Genomic DNA, 17,029 nt, shown 5'->3' on the forward strand with positions numbered 1-17,029 from the left:
CCCCAAGGGAAGCCTCATACAAAAGAGATGCAGTGCAATTCACTGTCAAATCTGATTTCTATTGATCTATTGAAAAATTGTTCAGAGAATTATATGATGGCACTCCAGCACTTTTTATTTCTGCCTTTTTGTCTGATAAATCACATAAATAACATGATTTATTCCTGTTACAGGTACTTGTGACTATGACAACCTTTGTTGAATAGCTTTGTGTCTGTATCAGTCATTTATACATTTAGATCCAGTGAGCCGATTGTCAACACTTTTGTTGCTGCTGAACAATGGTGGAAAGTAACTAAGTGCATTTGTTGAAGTACTGTACTTGGGTACAATTTTGAGGTATCTGTACTTTACTTGAGTAGTTTCATTTTGCGCTACTTCATAATTTTACTTCACTACATTTTAAAGGCCAATATTGGACTTTTTACTCCACTATGTTTATTTTATACATTTAGTTACTGGCTACTTTTTTGAATCAGATTAATAAAACAAAGTGCACTATAATTATCAGCCCTTATTGATCCCTGGTGGGAAATTCAGAAGCTACCTAGTAGTAACTCAAATTACAGTATAAGTGTGTACGTTAGTTAAAACGTCCTTCCCCTTTACCAGCTGCAACTTTAAAGTGGTGTACACAATAATGCAGCAGCAATTATAATGCAATTATATGATAAACATTAATGTGAAATGTGCCATTCTGCATAATTAATGCAGATGTAGGCCTTCAAAGTGTCACTCTGCCGCGATAAGTGTCCACTTTACCGCGATTGTTCAGCATGGCATGCACTACAGTATAACGACTGTAGGTGGCGCTCAGCTTACACTCACACATACAGCATCCTGTTCATACACAAATCATAGCCCATACTATAATGACTAAAGAAAAAGCCCAGTGGTCAGGGTTCACTAAACCGCGATTATTAGTGTGCGTGGACTGTGATGTGAGCTCAGGAAGAGAACAGCAACAACTAAACAGCCGCTAAACAAAAAGGCAACTAAAAACAGCTGAGAGCGTTTGATGTTTTACAATGGAGTAAGTTAGTGCTTGTCATATTGTAAAATTTAGCTCTATAAATAACCATGGCATTAAAACAAAGGGCTATGGCCTTGTCAACCATTCGCTATAAGTACACTGTGTTGTGGATTCTCATTACATGACAGTTGACAGGTGTACACTTCACCTATGTAGGAATGATGTGCTTTCACATCTCTTCATTTTGACCCTGTTGTTCTATAAATAATGTGTTTGTGTGTATGTGCACTGAGTGACAGGCAGAGAGAAAATAGTGCTGAGCTGGCCCTGAGGCTGCCGTGCACATAAAGGATGAAGGGCGGTAGTTATCAATATAGAATCATCTAATCAGAGTTTAACTGTAAAGATTGTAAAAAGCACAAGACAGCTGCTACCTTGCTGGACTAGACATAGTGTGCTGCTCCATGGACAATCCATTAGCTGTAATGAGCTAACAGCATTTCCTGTAACTACACATTATACCATAAACCTCAGGCACAGCAGCGGCATGTCACACTGTGTTTTTAAAATCTCGCTGTTCTTATTTAAGCTTGTCTTTAAATGCAGCCTTCCATAGTTATCTGGATAACCATATAGTGTCCCCTATTTTTACTGAAATAGATATTCCTTATGTTGTCTGTGTGATTTATTGAAGTCTTCCCACAAGTGGAAGCCCTCAGGAAGTGCCTGGAATTGCCCTAAATTGGTTTATGATTGTATGATGTGGGCCGGTGCCATTATGGTTCTAATATTATGCCCGCCACTCCTTGGCATCTATATTAAATTGATCTGTATTGTTTTCATGGAGTGCCTGTTGGAGCTTGTTAATTCCACCGCTGCTTCAGGCTGGTAGTGCAGTTCCAAGCATCCAGGTGGCTCTGTGGTGGAATATAAGCCCTGATTCTCCTATGGCTATCACTTCACAACAACACTGGGGCACAAAATGAGGAACTCTATTATCCTGCGGGGTCAGAGGCCACACAGCATGCAGTCAACACATGCTTGGTTGTAGAGGCCAATAGCCCAGTGTTGTAAGAGTTAATGTAGATCAGCTGCATGGCGAGTTTGTGCGTGGAATGGCTCCTGACAGACTGCTAATGAGGCCATTATCAGCTCTGGTCCTCTCCAGGGACACCAGTGGATGTGCTGCACCTCATCTCAATTGAATTCCATTCCACAGGGCATGTTTACAGTAAATACATTTGCTTGAATTAATCCAAGAAGAAGGTGAGACACATGATTGGACTGGTCTAAATACAGAAATTTAGCATGTTGTGCCTAGTTCTGCTCAATGTGTGTACCAGGCATGTGTTGACAGAAACACTGTCACTTCACTATCACAATTTATCTTTTAAACTCAGAAGCATAAAGAAATACTAATAAGACTCTACTGATGTCATCACCACATTAATACCAACAGATATTTGTCCATCAGTGCCTTTGTGGGTTAATCAATGATCTAATTAACAAGTAGCAGCAGCCTATTGGCATTCTGTCACTGGTAATGTGAAGCAGTCAAGGGAGAGTGTGAATAAGATCAAATGAAGCAGCTTTGTTGTCCTTAGGGAGACCTGGGCCTTTAAGGACAATTATATACTGGTTGAGGCAGTATGTCCACTGTATCAGAACAACATTAAAATTAGTTCATTAGTGTTATGTATTTCTTAAATATCATCTTACAATAAAAGTTATATAGTTACACTTACAGTGCATTTCCTGTGTTGATATGTAATCCGTTTTGGTTTTTATTTGGCTAGGCTTTGAGTTAGGCATCTGTAAGAGTTTTCCTGTGCCACCACAGTACAGTGGGGGTTAGTGAGGCTTTATTAAATGTATTTGAAGAACTACATTTAAAAACTTAAACAGCAACATCTCAGTCGGGAGGCACCTTTTGGCAGTTACAGTCTGGGACTTCAGTTTGAAAGTAGTAACTTGGGGGAAGTTAACTGTGGAAATGTGTAGAAATGTGAAGTCAGTGGACAATTAAACCCTCTGTGACTTTGTTTTAATGTTACAGTTTAACTTTAAGTAAAGCTTTATACTGTATCTCAAAATGATCAATTCTGTTTATTTTTTCTGCGTGCTTTATTTTAATGTCACAGTTTACAGACTATTCTTTTTTTTTTATTGTTGGAAGTAGCTATACAGCAATTTTTCAGTCTATAGGGAATTCTCAGAGCCATCCCTATGAGATCCTGACTCTCAGATCATAATATGGATTTCATCCTCCTCTCAGATATTCTTGGATAACCAGCCAACACACTCAACCCCTGCTGTCATGTTTTGTTTTTTCCCCTTAACCATAGCTCAGTGTTAAGCTACAGCATGCTGAGTCCCAGTTGGTTCTAGAAAGACTGATACAGCAGCCAGTTTCTGAGAGAAAGCCACACATAGTGGCAGTTAAATGTGCTCCTGCGTGGGCCTCGGCCCTGACTCATCTGGTGAACTTTGGGGATCTTGTGGTGAGATGCCAAGATCAGAACAAGGCGGCTGCACTGTCTCTGACGTCACCTTGTTTTGAGTAGTTTACCAGGGCTAGTCTGTGCCTAGTTTGTATCCCAGGCATGCTCCATTTGATGCTATCAGCCTCTGAATGATATTTTGTTCATTAGTCAGTGTGCAATAAAGAGACCAATGTTGACACAACATAAGCTAATGTGTTTAGTGACTCTAATGGATCATAGAGGTCCTAATGAAATATTGGCCTGAGAAGATTTATGTTGCAAGCTTTTGAGTCCTCATTTCCATTTTCTATGTTGTGAGACACACCTTTATTCAGTGGCCAAAACACAACCGAAGACATGAAACGAATATAGATGTTTAACGTGTAAAACAAGAATAAATAATCAAACTGTCTTTAACAAGTGATATATTCTGTTGCAAAGATACAGTGCTGCAGTGCTGCTACTAATTTCAGACAACTGTGGAGAATATGAATTGGGGTTCCAAAATCTCTAAATTTGTATAAATACATTTTGTATATTTGTCCTCTATTTTTTAGGTTTCAAATTTGACCATGTCTGACACTGAAGCTGCATGATGTTTGTCTTGAGACGAGATGATATGGGTACCAACTTATTCATGGAAATGCCAAATGCAGTGCGGTTATGGGCCAAGGCTGGATTGCACTAAAACCAGAATATTGTATCAGAGAGAGGCAGCTGGTTAGGAGTCAGAACAGATTATCATATGAGAGAGGATGAGCGAGGAGAGGGGGAGGAGAGAGAGAGAGGGGTAGGGGCTGGAATGCGAAGCAGGGGGTGAGAGTGAGGGGCACAGGAGGGAGAGAGAGGAAGACATGATACCATGAAACTCATCGCCTGGTTGCTGTGGGTTGGAGGGGATCATCCAAAACCCTCTGTCTCTGTCTACAATTCTTTACCTGTCAAGTATAAGTGTGTATGTGTGTGTGTGTGTGAGAGAGAGAGAAAGAGAGACATGTGGGTCCTCTGAGAGGTCAGGGGGAGAAATTGAGACTCCACTCATCTTCTCTCTGTGTAGAGCCCACCGCTGCTTGCAGACATCTGGCCTCACACTGATCACTCATATCTACAGACAGGGAGGAGGAGGAGAGCGGAGTGCTTCAATCTTAGAGCCACAGAAAAATTACAGATCCTTTTTTATCCATCCTCTCATCTTTTTTTGCTTTTTCTTTTCACAGTTTGTTCACTTCTTTTTCTCCTTCACATCTCTCACGATCATGTAGCCTTTTATCGACTCCTTAACTTTTTTGTATCCTTGATATCTCACTATTTATAGGCAAAAAAAAACAAGAGTGCAAGAAAAAGAGCAAAAATGTGAAAAAGTGGTGTCCGCTAAAACAGGTTCTGACTTTATCCTTGCACTACAAAGATAAGCCACAGAAGATAGTGCGAGTGTGCTGTGTCTAGCAAGGCTGTATACAAGGCTCTGACTGTAATCAGTGGGAAGAGGGCCAGCTTCCCTGCCTGAGCTCTCAGCGCCCCTACTGGCTGCATGCTGTGCCAATCAAAGGCTAGTGGGTGGGGAGCAGTCAGACATGAGCACTGATGTCACAGTCACATGGATTCTGGTGTGGTCATGCTCGGAGGCTGAGAGACAGAGCTGTGCTGGCCAGCTGCTGCTGAGACAGCAGTGGAGGGCTTTGCGCTGGTGATAGTTCTTCTCTTATGGACTCGAAGCTTAATGATGTATTTTGTGATTTCAGCTATGAAAGGTAAGAGGAAAATGCATGCTGATCCTGCACCCAGAGTAACAAGTAGGGAAGTATGGCTCCGCTATTCATAGCCTGCCAACTCTTTGCATTTCATTTGCAAGGCATGAGTGTGACAGAGAGAGAGAGAGAGAGAGAGAGAGAGAGGGAGGGAGGGAGAAGTACAGTAATACAGTGCTTCTGAATTTGTGCAAATGAATTAAGCTTTCCTGATATCTCTTTTTATGCATTAAATAATTTCTTCTTTTTTATTTAGAAAAAAAGAGTTAAAAATCTTCACCTTAAATACCTTTTCTAAAGGTATTTTGCTTTGATTTTATTATTCTCAGTGTGTCTTCTCACTGTTGCTGCTGTGTGTGGGCTGCTGTGGAAACCACAGCCGGTGTACCCTTTGCACGGGTTTTGTCTCTGACAAGAACAGCTCCTGAGCTTCAGAGCAGAAGTTTCTTTGGTGTGGATGTGTGGTAGCATGATTCTTAATCCTGTTGTTCCAGTCCAGAGGATGTGTCTGTTCCACGGGAAGATGTGCATGGCAGTGCTGAACGTGGGTCGCAGACGGGCGACAAGGCACTGGCGTAACTGGCGTGACTGGCAGCCTGTGATTCTTTGAGTTGATACCGGTGCACGCGTGTGTCTGAGTGTGTTGTGTTCCACTGACCTATTTTTTGGGTAGTCGGGTTTACATGTTTGGCCATAAGAGCAGGACTGGGTCCTCCCAGTCGCTGTGATGTTTATCTAGTGTGCTTAATCCCAGCTCTTTCACCCCTTCCATCATAGAAGCATGCATCCCCACAGACACACATCCGCACAGACAGATACTGGAAGTGCAGTCAGACATACAGTACAGCTCATGCATGCTTGCACATGTAACCAGTGTACGTTACACATACACACACACACACACACATGCACACAATCTTGTTTTTCACATATATGAATGCATTGTCATTCTTCCACATAGACAAGTATATATAATCATATGTGCTCACATGCACTCATGATACAGTCAAATAGAATAACTGCAATGAGGCACATGCAGCTGTCATTCTGTGTTAAATAAAAAATATCAGGAAGAATTTCACTGAATACTTGCAGATTTTTTTTCTTATCTCACACTTGTCCAAAATTAAATTTACAATAGTGTACAATTTTTATTTGATTTGATTTGGCTTTTTTAACACGCTGGAGCACAAATTTCTTGTGGTATGTGTAAAAAAAGATATTACCACATTTATATATCACTAACAATAGTATTAAAATTGCTATTAGCAACTTATCCTAACTTCCATTTTTAATATATTAGTTTGCCATCCAGATGCTGTCATGCATCTTGCTCTTTGTGTGGAACTGGGCGCCCTGACCATAGCGTTTTTTTGTTTCTGTGTTTGCCTGTGAAGTTAAGAAGGAGTGCACTGATGTATCCTATTCTCAGTGAGACACATGAAAAGTGGCCTTGACCTAGTGTCCTTTATATGAAAGGTGTAGCGAAGAGCTTTAAGAAATCACGTTTTGGACAGAAGAAAATAATTGGAGCTGTGTAGCTTTTATCTGACTTTTTTTTATATAAAATGAGGCATATACATAATATTTTAATCTGTACATTTCCTCTTCTCTTTGGTATGTTTAGAAGAACATTTTTTTAAATTTACAGAACATTTCTAAATCGACATACTGAATGAATAGAGATGAGCCCTAATGACATATTTAGTAAACACCTTAGTTAACCTGTTTAACAGCTAATCTACGTCTGTCCTTTTAGCTCTGTCTTTTCCATTTTACTTTTACTTTGACAGGAACTGCTGGTGTCACGATAGGATACTGATGTGAGAAATTAAATTAAAATATGAAAAAGCATTATAATTGGCACGTAATTTAAACGGCAGTAGTAATTTCCTCCTGATGGTCAGTGAAATGGATGAACAGCACAGTGGCTTGCTGCCTTGGCTTACACCTCTTCATTATGTTAATATTGTTGCTGTATGTGTCCTCTCTGACTGACTGTTTTTTCATTGTTCGCGACACTGTGCACTACAAAGTCAGGCTAATATATTATACCAAAAATCTCTGTGTGTCTCTGTGGCATTGTTTCTATCCTGCACACACACACCCTCCCACCTCTTCCTCTCTATTCAGCCTCTCTACCACACCACTGCCTCTCAAGTACCTAATTACCTGTAATGGAAACATCCCTCTCATTACCCCATGCAAATTAGCCAGCCTACTCAGCACAATTAAGATGAAAATTCCAATTACATAATTAAAGAAAGTTGTTTGATGTGTGGATTGACAGAAAAGGTAAAAAAAAAAGTGCATCTCATCCACAGCACATATAATTAATCCTTCAAAAAGAGCAGTATTGTTGTGAGGTATACATAGCAGCAGTATTTTAAAGCCCAGTAAAAGCCACTACAGAACATGCAGACTACACATAAATATGTGATTTAACTCAAGACTGTTAAAAAAATGTTATAGGGCCACAGAGTAGGTAAAGCCAAATATCTTGTGATAGGTGCTTTAAGGCTATGTTAACAAGGCTGTAAATATTTGCTGTAGATTTGGTACTATTTGTCTCTTTCTATCAGTGGCTGATTGAAGTGCTCTCTATCCAGTGCTGCAGGCTCTCACACATTAAAGCAGAGGTTAACAAGATTGGCTGTTATCCAGGTAGGGACTGAGGACATGAAGAGCCGTGGAGAAAATCGCTGCAGATTAAGGTGAAGGCAAATATAGCACATGTCACCTGCAAGGATTTAAAATAAAATTCCAGTTACAAAGAAGGAATATTTTAAGTGGAGCTATTCTCATATTATGTGATGTTAAAATAAAACGTTTTAATTTTAGTCTGTGATTCAAATGATTTTCGTTTGCAATGACTCAAATTCCAATATCAGTTTGAATTGTTTAAAATCATTTTTGCGCGACGTCAAAACTCAGTTTCTCATAAAATCCGCATTTACATATGCAACCTGTTTTGGTTGAATTTCACTTCTGCTAAGAGATGATTTACACACCACAGTCAAATTGTAATCTGAGGCAGGAAAGGCGAGGCAAACAAAAGTCTCTTAGACAGACAAGTGACTCTCTGTGCTTTAGCCCTCTCTCTTGTTTCTTTGCTGCTGAGGAAGTGGAGTGGTGTCCCCACAGGTTATTAAAGTGTGTGAGGTGTGCCAGTCTGTGCTGTGCACACTCAGACGAGCATCCTAGCTGCCTGACTGTGTGTGTGGAAGGACTGGTTAATGAGATATTGACTGCCCATTGAGAGCATGGATTTTTGATTTGGCCATAGAAGTTAGGAAGAGAGAGGGGTGCAGAGGACAGGAGTGATGGGCACTACAAACAGCTGCTGCTCAAGATAACCATCAGGCTACATGAGATGAGTTTTGTTCAATTTGAAACATTCACACCAGGTTCAGTCAGTGTACTTGATTTGGCTCTCCAGTCAGGTAAAACACCTAGCTGGGCTTAGTCAAATGCCTCAAACTTGAGAGTAATTTTCAACTTCACTTTCACTCAGTATTTCAGGAGTCACTTATAGATCCTTTGAAGTGTCTCCCTGTCATGCAGCATTTAGCTGACTTCCTCTGTCAGCACTCCTTAGATAATCATACACCACAGTCCATGGAGCTAAAGAACATTTTTGCTTTCATTTTCTCTTTTTCTTCCTACAGCATCCTCTGTAGAATATGTACAGAGAGTAGAGATGGGATATTTTTGCTGTCATTGTTCACAGAGACCTTTCTCATTGTGGTTATTTAAAATACTGACATGCATACTTTTAATGTAGACTTGCTTTAATTAGGTATACCAATACATGAAAGAAAAAAAGCATATAACTAATAAGAATAAATAATGTTTGTTCAGCCCCACATGCCCTGCTTTGCCCTCATATGCTTTGCCACTTGGGGCTCAGAAGTTAACATTGTTTTAAGAGAGCAAAGGGTGACGCTTTTTTCCTCCCTATACTTTTATTCTGAGCTTGTTTCGTGTAGTACCATTGGCTTTCTTCCCTCTGTGGGCCTCTGGAGGGCTGTCCATCAGTTTTTTGAAGTTGCATCAAAGAGGAAATGGGGGAGAAAAAGCATTATTGATTTTGCGTTTTGTCTGACTCAAACACTGAGGACAGAAAAACGCATGAGGAGTTAGGTGTTGGCAGAGGAGCGGCTCTGTCTCTTATATGTGAGCCAGAGGGGAGACAGGAGAGAAACCAAAAGTGATAGAAGGTGAGAAAACACACCAGACAAATCTATTGCACCTGTTCCTGAAGTCATGCTCAGTCCTCCTGCTTCTATCATTTCCCCAGTCCTTTCTCTTCTTAATAGCGGAGTAAATAAAGCCCATTACTGTATGGCTGGAGACAAACCTTCGACTCTCCCCGCCATGTCGGATAGCTTTTCCTCCCCTACATCAAGCTGGTGATTCCCTCTCTCTGACAGCACTCTTCAGTTGACCTGCTTTTCCATGAAACACCAAACTGCTCTCTTCTCAGTTGTAATCAGATCTCTCTGCAACCGTGTAAGCATACTAGCAGCAGGCAAGAAGAGGAGTATTGTTTGTATGGTTTATCACCTTTATCCTCCTCCTGGGTCAGTCCAGCAGAGGTGAGCTGTGACCTAGGGTGACTAAAAAAGCTCTCAGTGACAGCTGCTGATAAGAGTTGTCACTAGTATAGCTTTATTTAGCTGTGGACATATGGTCTAGCCATGTTTATGAGCTTTGTTGATTTCCAAGGATGCACATATAAATGTCTGTGCAATGTAGTGTAAGAGAAGAAAAAACTGTGATGAAATTGCCAGAATATTAGTGAAAGTATGCTGTAGAGAATAAGGAAGGGTCAGAGGTCACAGCATACTAAGTCACACTCCCCTCTGCTCCATGCAGAGTGACTGCTGCGTCTAGGGTCCCCGGCAGGGAACAAAGGATGAAAAATGAGAGGTGCACTGAATTTTGATGAGATGAGGGAACAGGCAGCGTTATAACAAAGGTCGTCACAACATGCGAAGCACCGCTTGATTACAAAAGGGAGAGAAGTGTGTGCGTGTGTGTGTGTGTGAGGCATTTGATTACATTTCCCAGCAGAGGCCATTAGGGGTTCTACTTGTAGGATGGCATCATTTACACTCATGTGATCTGGCATCTGCGCTGATGAACAAAGAGTGCAAATCCTCCTGAGCACTAGGGGGTGCTCTTGAAGAACAACAACTGATATGAATACCTGCTCCGCAGAGTTTTAAAGTTGTTAACAATATCCTAACTTTTTCGTCTGTGCCAGGGAGCAAAATGTAAAAAAGCATGTTTGAATCTCCCAGAGGAACTTCAGTGAGAACTAACTCCCAAGGTTAGCAGCATTAGGTGCTCTTCACCCCAACTAAGATGCATAAAAGATTTTTTTCATCATAAATAACAAAGAAAAACAGCCTTGCCAGAGAAATATGCTTAAGAAGATTTTTATGCACATGCATTCATTTGAAATAAAAGAAATGCTGCTTCAGTGCTAATTACAAAGATGAAAGGAGGAAGAATGTGCAAGGCAATGAACTTTGATTAAAGGCGTAGCACATGGCTTATTCATGGACATGGTGCTTTAATAAAATTCAAGCCTATTTATGAACTCCAGAGTCCCTCCATTTTATTCACTGTGGGAGGCCTGGTACTAGTCCAAGCTGACACAGGTGAGGTGTGGCCAATTTTCAAGTCACCTGTTAACCTAACCTGTGTGTCTTTGGACTGTGAGGATTAAAAAAAGAAAACCCAGAGGAAGCCCGCTCACAGGACAAACATGTAGGTGAACATGCAGGCTACACACAGACAGGCCTCAGCCGCCTGGCAACATCGAACCCAGAACCTTTTTGCTGTGAGGCAGCAGTGTTAAGATGCACTTTTTGGAAGGTGTCAAGTCTCAACATCTTAATTCAGTGAGTCAGGCATCAGATCCACCTGAGCAGTGTGTGTTCTATAGAAAATGAGTGTGTGGATGGTTCCAGGTTGAAGCAAAGGGGTTAACTGACTGTGGAGAGATCCTTGACCTATCTGAGATGAGATCACCACCCCCTCTAGCAATGTAGAATATCTGATTGCTGATTATGTGTTTATTCCCCATCGTGCTGAGGCGCATGTCAGGATCCATCCCTCCCCAGCTGAACTGATTAAGGAGCTGGAGATGATGCTACAGCTCTCAGCGATTGCTGAAAGACTCTCAGAGAGCCTGGTAATCTGGAGTGCAGCTGGCAATCACCCATCACTGACTCTTTTGGAGGCTTTTTTTATGTTGTTTTGTTGTTTTCAAGTGTGTTTTTTTCTTTAGCATATTGTTGTCTTTGTTCCCCTGGGCTTCTTGTTTCAGGATGAGAGCTTTCCTAGTGCTGAGCACAGGTCCTTGTCAACCTGGCTGCTCAGCTCAGCCTAGTCCAGCTTCAACAACAGCAGCGTCAGCAAAGCCCCTCGCTCAAAGTCTCAGGATGTGCTTATGATACCCTCATACAGCAGCCTAATTTGGGCAAAAAAAGATCCTCATCCCTCATGTAAAAAAGCCCCCTCTTTGCTCATTTTCACATCTCCCAGATTGGAATACATGCGACAGAGGCATCAGATAAATTGAAAGAAATAACTTCTCCAAAAATGTATCCTCGTGTAAACTTTTAAGGGTTTTTGTGTTATTCAGTAGATTTCTGTCAGAGGGAAACAAACACAGTTTTCTAGCAAAAAGACTGGCATGGCTTCTTTATTTGCTTGGAGGGATCTGTCGCCTAGTTACAAATCAACTGCTGTCGTTTTTAAGTTTTGTTTTTGTCAATAGTTGGAGGGAAGAGGAAGACAGTCCTGTTCCTCCTGTGCTGATGGCAGTTCTAATGTCTTTAATGTGTGACTTGGGGCAACAGAGGAGGAATATGCTCAAACGGAGCATTTTCAATTACTTTCAAAGCTGCACAGCCCACTGCTAATGATGTCCCACTGTGTCAAATGCATAACCCACAGTTTTACTGCTTATTGCTTGGTTTGTTACCCAACGAAATTATAATCAAGATACAGCATACTGTCAGTTAAGAGAAAAATATTACCAACAATATTATCTGGTTATACACAGACTCCTAGACAGATACAAATTGTCTAGTAAAGTGAAGACGGAAACTGACATTTGCTCTTGTTCATTTGTATTTGAAGGCTGATTTAGGACTTTCTGTGCTTAGATATGCAGCCAGCAGTAAAGCTAATGGAATTCCAGATGTGACACAGTCAAGCCCAGTAAACAAATGGCTGTTGTCTGAGCTCTGCTTTCTTGTGTAACTGAAATGTTTTAAGGTGTTACACTGCTGTGATGAAAGATGCCAAACATGTTCTTTGTCTAACCACAGTGTCTGAGAGGTGATGGGTTAGTGAAGCTCTTCCCAGACTCTGTTCATGTGTGCTGGTGTTTTTGGACAATATGTTTTTTTTCCCAGCAGAAAATCTTTATTATCTTTATATTAAATCAAATATCACATGTATGTATTTTGTCCATTGATGCAAATATTTATCATTTCATGTTAATTTATGAAGGGACTGAATTGCAGCCAGTGGTCAAATCCAAGACCAAAGAACTTCATGCTTAGATTTTATTCTCAATAACAGTTTTTGTTACATAAAAAACAGGCAGATTCCAATTCTTAATAATTCCTTTTATCACCTATCAGCCTCGCTGTTCTGGATCATATTAGCTGTCACTGTGGATAAACTAAAGGTAAGAGGGGAAATGAGCAAAGGCATGAGAGGGAGGGGGACAGGTGAAGGGAATTTTCTTCAAATTGAGGATGATCAGAGTAAAACTACTGTACGTTTGACACGTCTTGCCCACTTGAGTGGGTAAGGAAGTTGTTTTTTGATCTTTTGACACATGATTACATCGGGCCTTTCGACTTTGATCTCAGCATGGATTTTTTTTTTCTTTCTCTTAATGTGGGATTAATATAATTTATACATAAGGGATTTGGCGTTTTTTGTGATTTTTCATGGGCCTCAGCAAACTTGAGTAAACATCATATACATAGTATATTAACATTGTATTTATTTACACACTCTCATTAATGAGCCTTCAGGTAAATTAATCAGAGGCTGTGATATATTAAGGGATTGACACTGCTCAAAATATTTATTCCTTTCGTTCCTCTTTCCTCTTTCTTCACCCTAAATATAGGAACCATATAACCCCAATTAAAGTCATACAGGTGTAAAATATTCAGTCTGCTGCCTTGTGTTGGAGCACAAAGCAATCTGCAGTATACCACTGATGTTCAGAGAACATGGCCTATGTAATTACATTAAAAACACAGAAGGCCAGATACTAAACTGTGTGTGTGCCTTTTTTCTCCATTTTGTACCTAGAGATGTGTAGATTGCTTATGATTTATGTTTCTAGGCACCTAAGGCATAACGTAATGAAAGAATTAAAAAATGTACAGTGGAGTAAGTCTCTAACCTCTATGAGTTCAAGGTAGGATCATACAAATAACAGGAGGATTATAGGAGGGCTAGTTTTTCATGAAACAATTAGTGCAAATTAAAGGACAATTGCACTGTTGTAAATGGCAACTAAGTGTACTGGGAAAAAACATGCAAGAAAATTCCAGTATAACAAAACTAAAGAGCTTTGAGAAACACAAAACCAGGAGCTCTCTTATCTTTTCTCTAGTTTGATCATGCAGAAGATGCATGGATTAAGGTGCTGGGGTTGCTGATGTTCTAATAAAACATTTACATTGCAGTGGATTCATGCTATTACCAAGTTGAAGTTATTACTTCATGTGCAGCAGTATCAGCTAAATTCTACTATCGTTGCATGTAGTTCCCAAACGAGCACTGAAGTAATGGCTCAACATAGTTTTCTCCAAATGGAAAACAATAGCTCAAACTGCTGCATAACAGCTCTATCCACAGTCATTTGTAGACAGCTTCAGGCTTTAATTGCAACTATTGTAACTGAATGTTGTTACTACATAAATGTGCCTGCAAGGCAGTCTGACTACATGATTGAGTAAATAGTAGCCACCTAAGTAAATCGCATGCTAACATCATGCATTTGCAAGTACAAATTAAATGAACATCCTGGAAACACAATTTTAGGGCATAATGTTTGCACAGAGTCTCTATAAAACACGGTTATTATAAATCTTGACAGTTAATTTGACATGTAGGTAATTTATGAATAAGTATACGTATCGTACACTCTTGATTTATATGATCTTGTAAAAGTATATCAGAAATATGATACAAATAAATATGAGTTTTTCATCTTGGCTATATCACACAAAATAGAAAAGCAGGGCTGGTATCTCAGTTTAACTCTGAGGCGAGCCAGAGATTGTTCAGTTTGAACTGTAAACTGATTGTTATCCATAAGCAACAGATATTTTATGGCTATTACTGATGCTTGTTTGTCAGATAGATTTGATGTCACAATAGTATATCCCTTGAGCAAATAAAAAAAGCCCCCAGTGATGAAGGGTTTATTTTTAAAACTACAGGAAAAGCTTTCTGCAGATAAATTCCAGTGTATGGTTCCCATTGTGGGTGAAGCAAACTGGGCTTAGCAGAATTAGTGTGTTTGCATGAATCTTAAATCTATTCCTTAAACATATGACCTTGTTTTATGTGATTGGATGCTTCTGCATTGCCTTTGAGTGAAAAAGGAAGCAACCCTTCCTGACTGAATAGAACTTACTGTATAATAATGATAGTTTGGTGTTTCTCCATTGACCCAGGTGTGCTGTCTAAATACAATATGGATGTGCAGGGCTGCCTGTGTACTCCAGTGTTGGGAGACTATTTGCCGAAGGTCATTTGGGATCATAGCATGCCATTAATAATTCCTGAAAGCATCCAACATCTCCATCTGTTCTGCAGCATCCATCCCTCCATTTCAAAGACAAAGGCAGCATCTGCAGGTTAGCACTAAACCTGCCTTCAGGCAGCTGGAGGTGGGATTCTTTGTTTAGAAAACATATCTCTGGTCATCAGGTCATGCTGCTCATATATTAGCCAATTAATTTGCATGTTTGTGCCCACAGCTTAAATTTATGAACACATTTGTACAGGACACAGAGACCTGTAAATGTACATATACTGTACTGGGTATTGTGGGAATTGGGTGACTGAATCCAGTGGGCGTGTGTGGTACAGTAATTCCACACGCAGGCTAGCATCCTCTCTACAGGGATGCAATTACCACCCTCACGGAGTATAGCCGGTCAGCTTGACAAGGTGTTACTGGAGAAATTATCAACGCAGATTTAAAACGAAGCATTTAATTACATGCATCATGGCTGTCTGTGTGCATGTGTGTAGCTGAGCAAATAACGCATTTACCTGTGCTGTGTGCACGGATCTCATTGCAGTCAAATCTAAACAGGTCTCAATGACAAGCCCACTTCAGATATGTAGGACTTCTGCAGGGAGTAAATGAATGTTTGGCAGTGCCATGTGCTGCCCAGGCATGGTGGGCACAGTGGGTGAGGAGGTAAGTGCCCGGCTGAGTGAAAGATGGAAGTGTACAAGGAGAGTGTGTGCACACAGCTGAGGCGGTGACAGAAAACAGTGAGAGCTCTGCTCCCGCTGCTCCATCTTCCTCTGCCAATGATAGATCTCCACTTTAATTTTGTTAATAGCATCCAGTGAGTCCAGTGTTCACAGTGGACTCGGAATAGCATACGAGCCACTATTCCAGTCGCTTTTTGCTCATATCATGGAGCTAATCGTGAATATGTGTTTAATTTATTTGGAAAATATTTCATCATTTTCAGTAAAATAAAGAGTACAGCACGTCATACACTGAAGGTTACAGATATCACTGCCTCACCATCACGTGTGGTCTGCTGACAAAGCACCTGTGCCCATGAGTAACTCCACCATCTTTCAGCCCTGGGCTTTTGTACTGTACTATAGGCCTGACCAGTGGGTCTACTCAAATCACTATCAGCTCCAAACTGCTTAGCCTGGCCAATTTGAATTTCACATCTCTGCTGACTCATAAGCCTGTCAGGACCTTTTTTTCTTTATTATGTCTGCTCCTCTGGTGGACTGTCAACACAAGCAATAGTAATTAATTATTCAGATTATAAACTGAGACACAATTATTGTGATTTTTTTTTTTTTGTCAAAGACTTTGGCTTAATGCTGATATCTGATCAGGATCATACTGCAGAGCTGGAAGTTATTTTGGCTGGTGACACACTCTCAAAGTAGTCAGGTAAGAGTGAGCACGGTGCTATGCAGACAACTGTGTCGGACATTGGCTCAGATCAACATGATAAACAGACAGGAGGAGACGTTTACTGCTCCTGTCTGTTCTACGATTTTTCACATCTTCTACATTTTCAAGTCTTTGAACAAATTCTACAACTATTAAAATGCCTCCAAGAGGGAAAAGAGCTAATAAATCAGAAGCGAATGAGGATGTTGAAGCAGAAGAGGATTATATTTCAGTGGCGCAAGTAACAGAGATGTTGAGTCAGCAGAAGCAGATGTACACCGCACTGTTGAGCCAACAACAAGACAACTTCAAAGGTTTTGTGCAACTACTTATGGAGACAAATAACAAGAGACTCGACGACATGACCAGAGAAATACAGGAGATAAAAACGAGTTTGCAGTTTACCCAGCGAGATGTGGATGTGATTAAAGCAGCCATGGGTGAACAGAAAATACAAACCAAGGAAACAAGGGATGATGTCTACAAAACCTGTGAGAGTCTAATAGCCATAACGGATAAAATGGAGCATTTGGAAGTACAGTCAAAGTGGAAAAAACCTGATCTTTGAGGGAATCAAGGAGTCAGCTGGAGAAAGCTGGACGGAAGC

The 17,029-nt window shown here is 40.5% G+C and overlaps 1 protein-coding gene across 2 annotated transcripts in view; it reads left to right on the forward strand.

Annotated features, from left to right (window-relative positions):
* The window catches only part of roraa (RAR-related orphan receptor A, paralog a), a 167,657-nt gene that overhangs the window by 114,321 nt on the left and 36,307 nt on the right, over positions 1-17,029 (forward strand). Inside the window, exon 1 of one of the 2 annotated variants that reach the window (XM_020612757.1) lies at positions 5,083-5,207. The exons of the other annotated variant lie outside the window; for it this stretch is intronic. Within the exon in view, the coding sequence (XP_020468413.1) occupies positions 5,177-5,207 (31 nt within the window). The 5' untranslated portion in view covers positions 5,083-5,176. Of the gene's footprint in view, positions 1-5,082; positions 5,208-17,029 lie in introns of those variants that run through there. 2 annotated transcript variants of the gene reach the window in all.

The sequence above is a fragment of the Monopterus albus genome, unplaced genomic scaffold, assembly GCF_001952655.1.
Source record: "Monopterus albus unplaced genomic scaffold, M_albus_1.0 scaffold5.1, whole genome shotgun sequence".
NCBI classification, from domain to species: domain Eukaryota; kingdom Metazoa; phylum Chordata; class Actinopteri; order Synbranchiformes; family Synbranchidae; genus Monopterus; species Monopterus albus.